Source organism: Spermophilus citellus (assembly GCF_964194105.1).
Source record: "Spermophilus citellus genome assembly, chromosome: 18".
NCBI classification, from domain to species: Eukaryota; Metazoa; Chordata; class Mammalia; order Rodentia; family Sciuridae; genus Spermophilus; species Spermophilus citellus.
In genome coordinates this window covers 1,007,117-1,024,600 of record NC_138200.1, presented here as the reverse complement: position 1 = coordinate 1,024,600, position 17,484 = coordinate 1,007,117, and the positions used below count along the sequence as shown (strand labels likewise).

Below are 17,484 nucleotides of genomic sequence, written 5' to 3'. Positions count from 1 at the left end.
TGGGTGTTGGTAACCCAGGAAACTCACCAGAGCCTGCGTGCCCAGGTTTTCATTGACACTTACTAAGCTCAGTTGATGGAATCGCCCACCATGTGGCTCAGTCTCCTGCTTCTCTCAACTGAGGTCCAGCTTACAGGTTGTGTCTTAAGCCCTCCATCAGACATGTTTTGTCTTTCTGGTGTGGACAGATGTTTCCCTAAGTCATCTCTTTAGGATAAATTGTTTAGGGGTCCAGGTTGAGTTAACTGTTTGCGTAAACTGTCACTTGTAATCCTGGAAGCCCACCATGATTTGAAACAGGAATTCTAGAAATGCCTAGTGTTTGAGGTTTTATGTTGATCAAATACCAGACATGATTTCTTGCTGTGATTTCTCATCACACACTTCCTGTCTTCTACGTGGGCCATGTTCCTTGCGCTTTCCTGGTGTCCCTGGAACAACAGAGGATGGCATTGGTTAGAGGAAGCTTACCCCACACGGTTTCCCTAGCCATGTGCAGGCTGCAGTTGTAGGGCCTCTCCCCCATGTGGATCATCTGGTGCTGCAGGAGATGTCTGCTCTTGATGAAGGTCTTCCCACACTCTATGCACTCCACTGCAGACCCTCTGTGTGCTGACTGACTCTCCCCAGGTCTCCCTTTCAAGGTGTTTGGGGTCCAAGGGTCAGGAAGAAAGCTGTTCAAACCTAAGGTTCAGAGGTAACAGAGTGGACAGAGAGGCTGTGTTTTGAGTTCCATGTTCTCACTGAAGTGAGGATCTTGTCCTTCTGTGTTGTTAGTAACAGGCCCTCTTGTGTGTTGAATTTTCTTTCAGGTGACAGTGGAAAACCTCAGGCCACCGCACCTACTACTTGTGAGCCAGCCTTGTCTGAGGGTGCCTCACTCCAGGGACTGTTAACACAAGGGGCCTCAGGGTGCTCCCAGGTGGTGGCAGCCAGAGGTCAGGATGGGCCATCAGCAGTGCAGGAAGGACTCTTGAGACCAGGTGTAGAGCTGCAGGAGAAGCTTCCTGGGAAAAGTATCCCTAGACCTGGTGGTTCAGGGGCAGCCAAGGACACACATTCAAGGATGGTACAGGAAGAGGAGGAAAACATCTTCAAATGCAGTGAATGTGGGAAGGTGTTTAACAAGAAACACCTTCTTGCTGGACATGAGAAAATCCACTCTGGAGTGAAGCCCTACGAGTGCACGGAGTGTGGGAAGACCTTCATCAAGAGCACGCACCTCCTGCAGCACCAGATGATCCACACGGGAGAGAGGCCCTACGAGTGCACAGAGTGTGGGAAGGCCTTCAACCGCAGGTCCTACCTCACCCAGCACCAGCGCATCCACAGTGGGGAGAAGCCCTACAAGTGCAGCGAGTGTGGAAAGGCCTTCACCCACCGCTCCAATTTTGTCTTGCACAGCAGGAGACACACTGGAGAGAAGTCCTTTGTGTGCACTGAGTGTGGGCAGGTCTTCCGGCACAGGGGAGGTTTCCTCAGGCACTATGTGGTCCATGGTGGGGAGAACCCCTATGAGTGTTTTGAGTGTGGCCAGGTCTTCAAGCACAGGTCCTACCTCCTGTGGCACCAGCAGACTCACACGGGCAAGGAGCCCTACGAGTGCAGCGAGTGTGGGAAAGCCTTCCTGGAGAGCGCGGCCCTGATCCACCACTACGTCATCCACACTGGGGAGAAGCCCTTCGAGTGCACAGAGTGTGGGAAGGCCTTCAACCACAGGTCCTACCTCAAGAGGCACCAGCGCATCCACACCGGGGAGAAACCCTTCGTGTGCAGTGAGTGTGGGAAGGCCTTCACCCACTGCTCTACGTACATTTTACATAAAAGGGCCCACACTGGAGAAAAACCCTTTGAGTGCAAAGAATGTGGGAAAGCCTTTACCAATCGAAAAGACCTCATTCGCCATTTCAGCATCCACACTGGGGAGAAGCCCTACGAGTGTGTGCAGTGTGGGAAGGCCTTTGCCCGCATGTCAGGCCTCACGAGGCACAAGCGGATTCACAGTGGGGAGAAGCCTTTTGAATGCATCGAGTGTGGGAAAACCTTCTGCTGGAGCACAAACCTCATCCGGCATGCCATCATCCACACTGGGGAGAAGCCCTATAAGTGCAGCGAGTGCGGAAAGGCCTTCAGCCGCAGCTCATCCCTCACCCAGCACCAGAGGATGCACCGTGGGAGAAACCCTGTCAGCGCAGCAGAGGAGGGGCCCCCTTTCCCAAGTGCCCACGCCTCCGTCACCCTCCGAGAACTCCTTATGGGAAAGGACTTTTTGAATGTAACCACCAAGAGAGATCTACTGCCAGAGGCAACATCGTCCTCAGCCTCCGCTCGTTCATACCAAAGAGAGACCCCTCAGGTGTCTTCACTGTGAGGAATGTCATGTGTCACCTAAGACTCAGTTGGAAATGGGTTGAGAGTTCATCCAGGAGAGACCTAGTGGTTTCCAGCACACAGGACGACCTTCAGCTGCGCCTTCCTCCTCGTTTACAGTGCAGTGTTATCTCAGGAACTGTTTCTAAAAGGAGGGACGTAGAAGATGATGAAATGCAAACACAGGTGTTTTCAGAATTTTCTACTAAGCTGTGGCACTTTATCATTAATTTCTTAGATTATCTGGGGCAAGGGGTGTGTAGTTTCAGAGGTAAAAGGCCTTGACTTTTTGTGTGCGTCTTATTGGTATTGAATATCAGGAAAGTTAGTTGGGGGAGTCTGGAAATGTCATTCTATGCCTTCTGTGTTCCGTGGTGTTTCTGTACTCCTGAGGTGCCAATGTCTTGGCTGGGCACAGAATCACGAGCCACCACACCGCTTTATAGATTCAAACAGCAATTCTTTATTCCCGAACTCACACCGGCCTCCACACAAGCTCTGGGGCAATCCCAGTTCTCCTCCCCCCAATTCAATTACTCCATGAGGCTTTTTTTCCAATATCCCATTTGAATCTCATGAGAACAAGCGGCAGGAACACCCTAATCCCGGCAGCAATAATCTTCAACCTCCAACTTCCCTAAAACCCCTATTGTCTTAAACCGGGAACGCCCTAAACCCAAGGACCGGGATACTTCCTCAAACCTGATCAGCTCTAAACCTGGATCCGCCTTGGTCCTTGAGCAAGGTCACCTTACATGCAATGTCAACAGCGAAATCCATTTAACATGGGGTACGCTAGCAAGGAAATATTGATGCGTCATTCCTACTTGGCAATGGCCCTCAGTACTGAGGACCATGGCTTTATGAGAAATGAGGGGCTTGAGCCATGAAGTGCTGTGTATTTAAGGCAATTAGAACTCACGTGTGAGGGGGCTGGGCTGGGGCTCAGTGATAGAGCGCTTGCCTGGCACATGTGAGGCACTGGGTTCTCAGCACCACATAAGTGCTTAAGTAAGTAAAATAAAGGAATGTGTCTATCATCTACAACTAAAAAATATTTTTAAAAAAGAATTCATATATGAAGCTGGGCTGGTGGTGCATGCCTGTCCCAGCAGCTCAGGAAGCCGAGGCAGGAGGATTGCGAGTTCAAAGCCTACCTCAGCAAAAGCGAGGTGCTACGCAACTCAGTGAGACCCTGTCTCTAAATAAAAATACAAAATAGGGCTGGAAATGTGGTTCAGTGGTCGAGTGCCCCTCTGTTTAATCCCTGGTACCCCACCACCACCAAAAAAGAAAAAAAAGAATTCACATACTAATGGACTGTGGTGCCAGCTAAGACTATTTAAGGGCTGACGGTTTTTTAAAAACGACAAACCCTTTTTCACATAGTTTTTCAATTTATCTTGGAGGGTTTGGTTCTGGAGATCGATCCCAGGGCTCCCATGTGCTAGGCAAGTGCTCTGTCATGGAGCTATACCCAGATCCCTTTTTCTTTTCCTTCCTTCCTTCCTTTAAGTTTTGTATCATCAGGGTCTTGCTGAGTTACCCAGGGTGGCCTTCAACTTGTGGTCCTCCTGAATCTCAGGAGCAGGGATTATTGGCGTGTGCCATTTCTCCTGATTCTTTCTGTAGTTTTAAAAACCTAACTTGTGGACATTTTCTTGGTTTCTGTGTATTGATTGTTACACCTGTATGATAGCTCTTCAAACTGCATAAAGTGATTTCTCTCTATTATTTAAAACTGATTTAGCATTTCTAGTTCCTTTAACTTTTTCCATATTCGTTTTAGGATAAGTTTGTCAATATTACCAAAAATGTCTTGGTAGACTTTTCATAGAAATTAAATCCGATGATCAGTTTATTGAGAATCCATCCATCTGGTGTGTTGGGTCTTTCAGTTCATGAATATAGTGTGTGTCTACTTAAGATTTCCACATTTACTTCATGAGTGTTTTATAACTTTTAGCATTTATAAACCCTGCACATTTTTGTTAGGGCTCATATCTAGGGCTTTTTGTTCATGTTTGGTTGTTTTAATGTTTGTGTGGTGTTGCTGTGAATTTTCAGTTTTCACATGACATTTGAGAATATGCAGAATGATAATGTCCTTGTGCACTGTTTTGCCATTGTGCAACCTTGCTTAACTAATTATTTCTAGCTCATTTTTTTCACAGAATCTTAGGGATTTTCCACCTAATAATGTTCTCTGCAAATCACTTTATTTCTTCCTCCTGATCTAAGTAGCATATTTGTGGTTATGGCATAAGCGAGGGCTTCCCACATGAGGAATGAAAGGCATCCTTGCCTGGTCCTTCAGACTAGAGCAGAAACATTAAGTTTTTCCTTGTTACGTACAAACATTGTTTGTCATTGCTGTGGAGAGACAGGCTGGTTGTGATTGCCAGGGCCTTGCATGCTAGGCACACTCCCCACCGTTAGGCTGTATCCTCAGACACAGAAAATGTCCTTCTGTTCCCAGTGTTCTGAGATTTCGTCATTGTGAATTTTGTCAAATGCCTTTTTTATATCAAATGATAGGATCGTGTGATTTTTCTTCTAGATCTTATTGATATAATGTATTACATTGGCAAGAATTTGGAATATTGAGCCAGGCACAGTGTGTACGCCTATAATCATCAGCAACTCAGGAAGCTAAGGCATAAGGATCAAAAGTAAGAGTTTGAATATTGAACCAGCCTGCATTCTCAGAATAAACCACTGTTTGTGGAGTATAATTCTTTTATATATATATTTTTTTAGTTGCTGATGAACCTTTTATTTATTCACTTATTTATATGTGGTGCTGAGGGTGAAACCCAGCATCTCACATATGCTAGGCAAGCACTCTACCACTGAGCCACAACCCCAGCCCTATAATTCTTTTTATATGTCATATGACATCATTCCATTTTTTTGTAATTTGGTGAGGAAGTTTTTCTCTATTTTTTCATGTCCCTCTTCTAATTTTTTGAGTGATAATGACATATATATGTATGTGTGTATGTGTGTGCGTGTGTGTATATTACTCCCCCACCCCCACAGTACTGGGGGTTGAACCCAGGGACACTCTGTTACTTAGCTAATCCTTGTTTTTTGTATTGTTTTGGTTTTGTAAAGACAGGGTCTGGCCAAGTTGCCCTGGCTGGCCTTGAACTTGGGATCGTCCTGCCTCAGCCTCCTGAATAGCTGGGATAACAGTTGTGCGCCACTGTGCCTGGCTGGCGTGTACTGGACTGTGTGTTTAATTAGTGTCATTTATTCTTGTGATGGTTGATAGCATTCTGTAGTAAACTGTTGTGCTAAGATTTCTTTTTTTAGGCTCTTAGGTTACTTGTTTATTTTATTAGGTATAAAAGTACTCAAAGCACTTCATGGCAGATAAGTTTTGATTTTTTTTTTTTTTTTTTTTTTTTTTTTTTTTTTTGGTGTGGTGCTGGTATCTGAACCTAGAGGCTTGCCCATGCTAGGCATGTGCTTTACCACTGAGCTATATCTGTTTCATGTAAGTTTTCTAATTTATTTCTCTTATTGTTGCAAGTATTTCCTTACTACCCTTTTGCTGACTGCAGGAATAGGTTGCCCTTGCTCTTAAGCCATCCTCCTGCTTCCGCTTCCCACAGGACGCTGGGATTACAGGTGGGACCACTGGGCCATCTTCTGTTCTCTTTTGATCTTCATCAGTCTTAGATAATCTATCATTTATCTTAGACACAGAGCACATGTGTCTTCTTGGTCATTTCAAATTAATCAGCACCTTGGGTTGTTGATTTTTTTTTTCTTTTTTCTGTTTCTGTTAATCCACTCGTTTCTGCTCTGATGTGCATTATTATATCTTTTCTTCTACTTGGTTTCCTTGTGTTGGCTCTTAGCGATTTTCTTATGTGGGAGTGATTATTGACTTGAGACTTTTCAGTTTTCCAATGTGAGCAGTTAATTCTGTAAATTTCCCTCATAGAACTATTATTTCATTCAATACTGAAATTTCTTTTTTCATTTCTCTGTGTGTGTGTGTGTGTGTGTGTGTGTTGTGTGTGTGTGTGTGTTGCTTATGGAGCCCAGACCCTCATGTGGGGCAAGTGTTATCCTACTGGGCCACACCCCCAGCCCCTCAATTCTGAACTTTCTTGATTCCTTTTGAGACTTAGTCTCTGATTCATAATTATTTAGAAGTATGCTGTTTAATTTCCTAGTGTTTCACATATTTCCTGCTGTTACTGATTTCTGATTGTTTTACATCTGACCTAGGTTTGTTGTTGTTTGTTTGTTTTGTTTTGTTTTGTTTTGTTTTTATTTTTATGAACCAGCACACGGTCCATCCTGTTAGGTGTGCTGCCTGAGATGAGCCTGTGTTCTGCTTCCATTGGCTAGAGTGTCTGTACATGTCTGCTTGTCCTGTTGATGATGGCTTTCAGATGTTCTGTGTCTTAGCTGATTTTCTGACTAGTATTTGTTTTTTGTTTTAAATCTTTGTCCAGTGTAGTTTTCTTTGTAAAACTTTATTGAGGATTTTAAGTCAGATATCCAATATAAGATAGCTTGAATTGTTTCGGCTTGTCTTTGTTTAAACCTCTGGTTGACCTTCACCTACTCTGGCACTTCACAGGGCCCTGGATTTGACATTTTCCATCTTGACATCGCTTCCAGGACCTCCTTCCAAGACCTCCAGTCTTGCAGAGACTTTTGTGGAGTTCAGCTTCCAGGTCAGGCCCTCGAACCTCAGGGCTCCCTCCCCTCTTTCCTGGCCTGGTGTGACGTCTTGCCTCTCAGATGGTGGCTGCTCTTGTTGGATTTGCTCACCACTGCACTGCTGGGAGGTCACAGGCCCAGCTGGGGAAAAGATCCTCATTCCTCTGCTTTTCCTCTAGATGTAGATCGTTGTCCCTCTCATATTTCACATGAACGAGTCTCAGAGAGAAGAACTTATGTCGCATTTCTATCAGTTGCTGAGAGAGTCCTGTTGATGTCTTGAACTGTAATTGGGGGATTGTGTTTTCTGCATTAGATTTCTGTCCCTGGGTCAGAATGTGTGAGATGATCTGAAAGGAGGGAGGTTTCTCTAGCTCATGGTCTTGAGGTCTCGGTCCATGGTTGCTTGGCTCTTGTTTGGGGCCTCTGGTGCGGGAATGCCTCACGGCAGAGAGCCTGTGGTAGAACAGAGCTGCTCACCCCGGCAGACAGCATGCAGAGGGAGGAGGGGTGCCCTGGGACCCCACATCCCCTCTGTAGGTCCGCCTCCTTGGGGTCTGTCGCTTTGCAGTGGCACTTGGGCCCGAGGAGGACAGGAAGACTTTTCCTCCCTTAAATTCCGTCAGGGTTTATATCACGTAGCTCAGTGCTCTGTGGCTTGGCACATGTGTTGAAGCCCGCTGTCATCATTTATTGACCCTTTACCACTGGGTAATGTCCTTTTATGCCACTGTGAGTTTTCTTGGCTGACTTCTGTTTAGTCTCTTTAATCTTGATTGAATCTGTATTGTGTCATCATTACTGTAATTTTTTTAATGTTTGTTTAGTTTACATTTTATTTGGATTTTTTAGCCATGTCTGTCATTTGAAGTGAGCTTTTTATGAACAGTATACGCTTGCATCATGCTTTTTTATTTATTTTGGATATTTCTGACAATTTGTATATTTAGACAATTTAAAATAACTACTGATGTTAATGCTTTTATCTGCCATTTGTTTGTGTTCCCTATTTATTGTCCTTTCTTTTTTATTGTTTTTCTTGGTGGAGGGTGGGTTCTCTTTTCTTGTAGGTTAGTGTATTTTTTTTAGGCGATGTAAGGTATTTGAATGTGTGTATTTAATTTGCCACAATTTCATGGTATTCGCAGTTTACATTCTGTATAGCCCCTGTCGTTGCCTGTTAGGTTTTCTTTGTTTCTTTTCGGATGCTCAGCGCCATATTGGGAGATGTGCTTTCTGACTTGGCGGTCAGACGTGCCCGACAGGCGTGAGAGTGTGTTCCTGCCCCTGCTACCCAGGCTGTTGGTTTTTCTCCAGATCCCAGGTGGTCTTCCCTTCTGTTTGGTGAGTGTCCTGGGCTTTTTTTCTCGGGTAGTTCTGCTAGTGACCGCTAGTTTTCTTCGTGTTCTTCTGTTTTTGTGAGAGAGAGGAACTGGGCTCCACAGGCCTGGCCCTGGGTCAGCCTGTCCATTCCTCTGTCCACTTTGGTTTTTTCCTTTCTTTTTTCTCTTCTGATTGTTCACTGTGGCTTCAGATAAGGAGTCCCCTTCCGTGTAGACCATTAGTTTATTGCAGGTTGTCATTTCTGTCAAGCTGGGTTCAAACGTTGTTCCTTGTCTGTGGGGTTCGGAAGTTTGATCGCGGGTGTGATGTGGAATGTTTGGAGTTTCTTTGTGGCTTGTGATTAGTACGCTGGTCCCCAGAGCTCCTGACCAGATACCACTGCAGTTCTGTGGTGGTCCTGTAGTGAAAGATGACCAGGACCAGAGTGGGGCGCTGTCAAGTCATCTCCCAAGTAGGAATCTGGTTGTCCAGCGTTGATGCCCAGATCCAGCATCTAAATGTCTTAGCAGAGATGGGACAGCAGTGGAAAGAAATGACCTAAAGGAACTCTGGGAGAAAGAAAAAACTATTTTAGATGTTAGTGTGAAAAACCACGGATGACCCAGAATTCTATAATAGGGCTTATATCAGGTGAAGGGTAGGAGGCAAGGGAGATGTCGTATCTGCTTTGAGCAAAGACTAAGAGTAACAGGGTAGGGTTAGGACAGGACAGGATGGAAGTGGCTAGGCAGACGGACTTTCTATACAGGCACCCATCTCTACAGGACTGTTGGCCACGGTGCTCATGCAGTAGAGAAAAGGGACTCTGCCCACCCACAAGGTGCTGCTCCAGGGAGGCAACTCTTCAGGGATCCTCCTCTTCAGGGATCCTCAGGGGTCCTAGGGCCACACAGGAGTATGGATACACAGGAGATGGAAGTGTGTCACGAGCCAGTGCGTCCCGGCTGGGGTCCTTTAGGATTGAGTCCTTCAAAGAGCAACTGGAAGTACAGACTCTAGCTAAAGAGCATGGGTAAGTTCAGCATAGTGGTGCCTGCCTGTAATCCCAGTGGCTCAGGAGGCTCTCAGGAGGATCGTGAGTTCAAAGCCAGCCTCAGCAACTTGGTGAGACCCTGTCTCTAAATAAAATATAAAATAAAAAAGGGCTTTGGATGTGGCTCAGTGGTTAAGCGCCTCTGGGTTCCATCCTCAGTACAAAAAAGAGACATGGATAAATGTCATGAAATTAATCAAATTATACTTTTATGGACGTATAAGTAGGCCACAATGATGACCCCCGATCTCTAAAATGTGCTGATTTAGAGAAGAGAACACCTGTGAGAAGTGAAGGTGTGAACCTGCAGCTGGTGGTCCTCAGAATGAGGACTTCTGTGCCTGGAAACCCTCAGCTCCCTTCTTCCAAGTAAAATCTTAATGTCGTTTCAGCCCTTTATGAGGCACTTGTCGTCCCTTCATCCAGGTCGGGGTCCTCCAGCTGTGTTGTGGAACACCGAGTGTTCGAGGGGGTCCCTGAGATGGGGAGGTAAACACTTTCACCCACCCCAAACAACGCTGCCCTGGGGGAGAGTTTAGAAATAAGAAATCAGTGGACGCACCAAGAAAGCACCCTGCGTGCAGGTCATCCCGGTGGTGCGGTCTGAACTCGGAACCTCATGGGGATTTCAAGCTGGAGGAAACAAGGCTTGACCCAAGCCCACCCTTCTGAGGACCTCCACAGGCTGCTGCAGAAGGGGTGCCGGCCGCTGTGTCGTGGAGAGCCCAGGGCATGCTCCCACTGGGTCAGACTGTCTCGGTGTCTGTTCTCTCTGCTGGAAGGCTCATTCCCAGAGCTGGGCTTGCCAGGTTGGTTCTGAGGTTACAGATCTGGGGAGATCAGGGAGATGGTCTTTGAGGACCCGCCAGCCCTTTCTGTCACTGTGCCACAGTCTTGGGAAGAAGCTGCTGTCGTTCCACATGTTGTGGTCACTCACTTTGATCCAACTGTCTTCTTGCTTGACCAAGGCAAAAGTCTTAGGGAAGATCGGGTCCTCTGGGTCAGGCTCACCTCCAGTTTCTGTTCCTGGCCTGCGGTGCTGGCCAGCCGCCTGCGTAGGGCCTGGTAACTGGGTGCTTTCCCCACAGTCCAGTGAGCTCAGCCCTGCAGCCTCATCCAAGGTCTGGGCTGCCCGGTCTGCCCTGGGAACGTGACGTTTTCTTCACCTTCTTTCTCTCACTGGCTCGGCCCCTGTAGCGGTCTGTGGCCTACTTGTCCCCATGCCCTCACTTTCCCTTCACTCTGGGCTCCTTCACCTGACTCGAGGCTCCCAAGTGCTCTTTGTCCCCTTCTCTACTGCGTCTTTGCAGTGCTGGCCCCGTCTGGGCCTCGGTCCTCTCCTGCCTGGTGTCTTCCCTTGCCCTCCAGGGCTCTGCAGCCCGCCCGGGCCCTGTTTCCAGGTGGGGGCTGGTCGTGCCTGCGTGCCTCTTGTGGGCCGAGTGCTGTGCGCACCTCAGCTCTTGCCTCTTGACCACCACTCTGGCACGTAGCACCGTTTTCCTGGTTTCCTGGCCAGGACCATTAGGCACAGAGAGTGGAGGTGGCCAGGGCTACACAGACAGGCAGCTGGAGTCTGGGACTGGAGGCCACTTAATGTGCTGCAGGCTCCCAGCCCCGCCCGTTTCCTGGGTCTCCACTCGTGGGGAGGGTCTTTGTTCTTCTAGTCACTGTTCTGTGGGGGGTTTTGGTGGTTTCTTGTTTTTTGTTTTCCTGGCAGAAGGGATTGAACCCAAGGGTGGTGATTAAACACTGCCACATCCTCAGTCCCCCCCCTCCTTTTTTTTAATATAGAGACAGGTCTCACTGAGTTGCTTGTGGCCTGGCTAAGGAGCTGAGGCTGGCTTTGAACTCGAGATCCTCCTGCCTCAGTTTCCTGAGCTGCTGGGGTGACAGGCGTGGCCACTGTGCCATTTCTGTCTTTAACATGCCACTCACTCATCTGGAGCCAGCTGTTCCTGTTTGATGGTGTATTGGGGCCATCTCTTCAGGTTGGGTGAGGTCAACCAGATTCCGTCTTTGTGGTGGCATTGTCTGTCATCAGTGGAAACAGAGGTGTGGGAGGGAGGGGGTCGAGAAGCCATGATGGCGTCCAGACCAGGTGTGCTGTTTGGAGTGAAGCCCTCTCTGAGCTCCAGCTTCAGCCCCATTGCCACACACTCCCCTCCCTCCGTGTCCCACATCCTGCCCCTGCTGTTCAGGTGTGTTTGGTGACAGCCACATGCACAGCAGCTTGTGTTTAGGAATTTTGTCCTTCAAAGTGCATATTGTTGTCACCATCTGTGACAGGCTGACATTGAGGCATACCTGCATGGACAGGAAGTACAAGTTGTAGAGGTTGCGATGAATGACAGTGGGAGTACTGGAAGATCACCTCTAGGTTTATTGATCTTGGGAAGACCCAGGACTCAGGATTCTGTCACACTCGCAGCTGTGACTTATTACAGCCAGAGGAGACATAGCAAACCCCACAGAGCAAAGAGCCTCCCGGGGCAATGTCCAGAGAAGCAGAGTGCTCTTCTCGTCCTGCCTCAGTGAGGTCACAGGTGGGCCTTGTTGGCACATCACCTGGGACTGGGCTAGCGTGTGAGGAATGTCTCCTAGGAAACCTGTTGGGAAATCCCTGCCAGGGTGAGTGTGGGGCACACTGTCCTCTGTCCAGCACATGCCAGACTCTGGACCTCCCGAAGGGTTCTGGTGCTCATTGTGAGTCCCATGTGTCCACAGAAGACCTGGCACACAACGCTGCCTTCTCTGCAGCTGTGGGAAGCCTCCCAACACCTCAGCCCCAAGCTGCCACCAAGGCTCACCCTGTGAGCTGCAGGGTGGTGGTCTCTGGCCCCACTGTGACTTCTCCTCACAGAGATCCAAGTGACACTAAAGCACTGTGTATGTTCGGGTGTCTGTCACTTTAAGCAAGTACTGTTTCCTTCAGTGAAAAATGAAGATCTTAATTTTGAGATGAAGACGCATATAACTGTTGTAATAGAAAATCCAAGCCACAGTGGAACTTGTTACGAGCCCCCGGGACAGGATTTAGTTCAGTTACAAGGTACAGAGGACACTGCTGAGGGAAGGACTTGGTGCTGGTACACATGTGTACCTGTATGTGTGTCCCCAGCGTGTGTGTGTGCCTCCTGTGTGTACATGTGTGATACACACGAATGGCTGTGATGGTCTGACCTGAATTCTCCCTCCACTTGCCTTTGCCTGTGAAGACAGAGTGGCCAGGGGGCAAGGTGTATTTCCATGGTTTATACTGAAACACTTCTTGTCCCTTTACTGCTGCTATCTGAAGCCTTGGCTTCAGCGGAGAACTAAGGAATATGACACTCATAACAGTTCCTGCATCATTAAATGCAGATGACTTTAAAGGACATTATTGCAGACACTCGGGGGTCTGTTGGGTTTATGTCTGAGAGGGAGTCATTGACCCCAGCTAAGAGGCCCTCTGCAGACACTTGCTGGAAGCATCTGAGGATGGCTGTCCTGCCTCAGCTGTGGGAAGCTAGTGCCTCCTGCAAGGTCTAGTGATGATGTCACTGTGTTCTGGGGGCTAAGGATTTTTAATCTTGGCTGGGGTGTAGCTCACTAGCACACACAAGGCCCTGGGTCCACCCCTAGCAGCAGCTCCCACACACAGGGTGTTGGACATCTTAACAGTGGCATGGTCTCAGCTAGGTCAAGTGGGCAGCTTGTCTTGCCTGCTTGGAGCAGAGGATTGTTGTGCAGGGAGGATCCAGTAGTCAGACTGTGGGTATTTCCTGTCACTGCTCTTACCTGTAGGGTGACTACGGAAGTTCCTGGCTTGGAGGTGGAGCACTGGCCTAGCATGCACAAAACACTAGGCTCCCTCTCCAGCAACACATAAAACAACAGACAAACACCCATGCCCTGGGCCTGGGGCTGTGGCACCGGCAAAGCAGTAGGTTGGATCCTCAGCACCACATAAAAACAAAATAAAGATAGCCACCTAAACTAAAAAATAAATATTCAAACAAACACACACCCATGCCCTGCTTCCTTTCAGGCCTGGGTATTAAGCTTCTTTCTGTTTTTATTCTCTTTGGACAAAGGGGACCTCTCTGATCTGGAGACTGCTCCTCCCAGGGCAGGCTAATCCCAAGGGCCCTGCACTCCCTGCTGTGGGCTTGCCTTTCATAAGCAAGTCAACCAGCCCAGAGTCCACAGCCCTCCACTACTGTGCCCATCATGTCCCTCCTGTTACCGTTCCTTGGTTTGCAGCTCTAGGTACTGAGGAGCTGGGGCAGTCCCAACACTAGGGCTCGCTGGGTCAAGCCAGGCGATGTCTAGACTGACCCCACGGCTTCCCCCACGCTCCACGTGGCTCCTACCTCCTGACATGGTGCCTCTTGGCCCTGTGTGCGTTGGCATGCCACTCTGGGGAGCCGCGAGTGACAAGCTTCAATGTCAGTGTCTCCTGGCCTCATCAGAACCACAGAATGATGAGATGTGCGTTTAAAAATAGATCCACCTGAAAGCACTGGTCAGAGGAGTCCTCGAGGACTTGGAGCAGGGCTGCACACGCACGTCATTTCCAAGGAGCAGTGCTGCAGCGGGACTAGTGCCAGGAAGTGCCCTGGCAGCTAGGGCTCCCAAGGCCTGAGGGCTTGGGCACTGAGGAACTTTCCTCCAGGGGATCCTCTCCAAGCATGGTACTGTGTGTGCTGTGTCAGCCACAACTGGTTGACCCCTGTCCACCACCGCCTCCAGTATCCAGTCCCCTGTGTCCTTTCTCCAGCTTCTGATGATGGCAGATGCCTCCAGGGTTGCTCCCACCCAGGCCTGCAGCATTGGCTTCCCCCTTTCTGGGCTCCTCTTCACTTTATGTCACCTGTAGCTGTGCCATCTTTTGGCATCTCTGGGGTGCTGTCCGTCCTCCCAGGGCCCAGCCTTGTCCCTACTCTTGGGAGGGAGCACACATTTGGAAGTGTGCTACTTGCTCATCTCTGGAACCACTGCTTCTTCACCAGTCCCTGTCACCACTGTGGTTTTCCTTGTGTGTGTCTAGGCTTCTGCAACTCCTGATTCTTTGTCTTCTCTCCCCTCTGTCTTCACCGAAGGGCCTCTTGGGGCTGACTTTGTCCCCGAGCCAAATCTGTGTTAGCTCTTTTTTGCTTTATTCCCTCTCACTTATCTGGACCTCTGCTCCTGTGACTCTCTTTGCTGCAGAGCCTCCCTGGCCAAGGTAGGAAGAGACTTCACATAAAGAAATCCTATCTCCTTGTGTTTCTTGGTCTGTGGGCAGGACTCCATCCTGCTGACCACTCCCTCCATTCTTGACATACTCTTTCCTTGGTTCTGTGCATCCTTCTCCTAGGTCACTCCCTCTTTTCCCTGCTGGCTCATCCATGGCTGGCCACCTATGTCGTGCTGGAATTTCTAAGTCCCTGGTCTGCTTTGCTCTCCCTTGTCTGTATTCATGGGTCCATACCTGCTTTGCCTACCAACACCTAGCTTTATCTCCCCAGTCCTGACCTTGTATGGTGCTCTAGACCTGTACACCAATGCCTGCTGTCGGCTAGTGGGCTGTCCACGTGACTTAAGTAAGGTCAGTAAATGGTTCCCACTTGAGCTGTGCCCTGCACCTGAGGTCCCAGCTACCCGGGAGGCTGAGGCAGGGGGATCTTTTGAGCACAGGTGTTGGCAACATAGTGAGACCCCATCTCAATGAATAAGTGAGGGCTGGGGGTGTAGTTCAGCAGCACCGTGCATTGGAGGCCCTGGGTCCCATCCTCAGCACCACCCACACTCACACACAAACACCTGACCCTCTGCATTAGAATCCCTGCCACTGGGCTGGGGATGTGGCCCAAGCGGTAGCGCGCTCGCCTGGCATGCTTGTGCAGCCTGGGTTCGATCCTCAGCACCACATACCAACAAAGATGTTGTGTCTGCCACTGTGAATTCTGTCTCTGCAACTGTGAGATTGTAATTTTTTTTTCCTGTAATAGGGATTGAACCCAGGAGCACTTTACCATGGAGCTACATCCCCAGCCCTTTTTTTATTTTATTTGGAGACAAGAGTCTCCAAAAGTTGCTGAGGGTCTTGTTAAATCTTCCTTCCGCAGCCTCCAGAGTAACTGTGAATCTTGTTAGAAACCTCCTACCAGTTTTGCAACTGAGAGTCTTCCATCTCTGGCACATAAACATGGAAGTAGATAGCACCCCATCTCCCAGGTTCTGTGGGAGGGAAGGAGCCTGACTTCCCTGGGTACCTTGATCCAAGTTGCAAACTACCTGCTATTGTAAACAAAGAAGTTTCTTTTCTCCTCTGAAGCCAAATTAACTCAGAGTCACAAGGTAAGTTAGGATGAACTGTGTGGCAACTCCTGACATGTCCCCTCACTTGAAGACCATTATTTATTTTGAAAACAGCATATAATGGTCCGTCTGCTTGGGCATATGAAGGGTGAGGTTCTACTCTGTCTTTGCAGTGTCTTACTGTATAGCCAGTGATGTGAATCACATTCTGATTTAGTGTTGTTCAATAATACAACTTTTCTTAAATTGGGTAGGTGGGATGACACCCGTAATCCCAGCTAATCTGGAAGTCCAGGCAGGAAGATCACAAGATTAAGGCTGGTCGCAGCAATTCAGCAAGCCCAAGTCTGAGAAAGGGCCGGGCATGTAGTTGAGTGGTAAGAGTGCTTGCCCAGCAGCGCGAGGCCGTGTTCAACCTGCAGCACCAAACAGCAATATGCCACCCACCCTCACTCGCAGGCTCTATCTATTGGTTACGGAGATTTTTTTTTTTCAAGTATAAAGGACATATCCCATTTCCCCCCTAAAAATATTCGATTTTGAATGTTCTTGGAAGCCTCCATACTTGCCAAATATGTTCTGCTTTTCCTACATTTGAGACCAAAATTGCAAACATTACAGGGTTCGCAAAGAACCGAGACCAGGACCTGGCGGCCTGATACTTGCATCCCCAGGGTGACTGCCTCAGACCCGCAGTGCGCTTGAGCCTGCCTTGCCAGCCCCACCCTGGCCCCGCCCCTGCTTAGCCCGCCTTTTCCGCCTCATTGGCCCATGCTCTGATAGACACGCCCAACTCCTGTCTTCATTGGGCACGCTGCCGATGGCGTCAGAGATTTCGACCAGTAGGAATGAGGAACCTTATCGGCCCGCCCTGGAGGCTGGGGCACGGCTATAAAAGGCCTACTGCCCAGCCGGTCGGGACTTCCCGCCACGTACCTCTTGCTTACTTTCGCGTTTCCTCGTGGCCACTTTTCACGACCATATGGACCCCGGCCGCCAGCTCCAAAGGGCTCAGGAGGACCCTGGCTCCCCCTCATCCGTATCATCCTCCACCCGGGGGCGGCGGTCCTCTCGGGTACCGCGTGGACCCGCAGGTGAGGGGGGAGCAGCGGAACCTGTGGGCAGGGGCCCAAGGGCCAGCCCCTGGAGGGCTGGGGTGCGCTGAAGAAAGAGTTTGACACCTCTCTCTTTCCCTGCCCTCCCCATCTCCCCTCCCAGGAGCTGCAGCGGGGCAGAGGCGACCCGGAATCCCCGCCGCGTGAGTGCTTATCCTTGGCATCTGGAAGGGGAATGGAGGGGCTTCCGAGGGCGCCAAGCTCGGCCTGGGCGAGTGGAGTGGAGGGTCGGCGCCTGGACGTGCGCTGCTGTTTTCCAACCAAACACCCCTGGCTGGGCCCTCAAGACGGGGAAGAGGACCTCGGGCTCCTTACTCCCCTCCACCTGCAGAACTGGGGCTCCTTTCTTCCTGTCCACTTAGGAAGCGCTTCACAATCAATGACTTTGAAATCGGGCGTCCTCTGGGCAAGGGCAGATTTGGGAACGTCTACCTGGCTCGACTGAAGAAGAACCATTTCATCGTGGCCCTGAAGGTCCTCTTCAAGTCCCACATCGAGAAGGCGGGACTGGAGCACCAGCTGCGCAGGGAAGTGGAGATCCAGGCGCACCTACGGTAAGGACAGGCTGTGCCTGCGCCTCTCACGCTGGCTCTCTACACCTGTTTCCCCTTCCTGCTGCACATCCCAACTCTGCCTTTCCCACTGCCCCCAAGT

General features: G+C 49.4%; 1 protein-coding gene across 18 annotated transcripts in view; it reads left to right on the top strand.

Moving 5' to 3' along the window:
• Nucleotides 1–17,484, top strand: part of LOC308638191 (aurora kinase C-like) — a gene marked incomplete at its 3' end in the record, with an annotated part of 60,597 nt that overhangs the window by 6,627 nt on the left and 36,486 nt on the right. For 4 of the 18 annotated variants that reach the window (XM_081275338.1, XM_081275334.1, XM_081275339.1 and 1 more), the window contains exons 4-5: nt 16,934–16,973; nt 17,193–17,384. In XM_081275338.1, the coding sequence (XP_081131464.1) occupies nt 16,934–16,973; nt 17,193–17,384 (232 nt within the window). The other 14 variants (XM_081275343.1, XM_081275345.1, XM_081275350.1 and 11 more) reach the window with 13 other exon arrangements.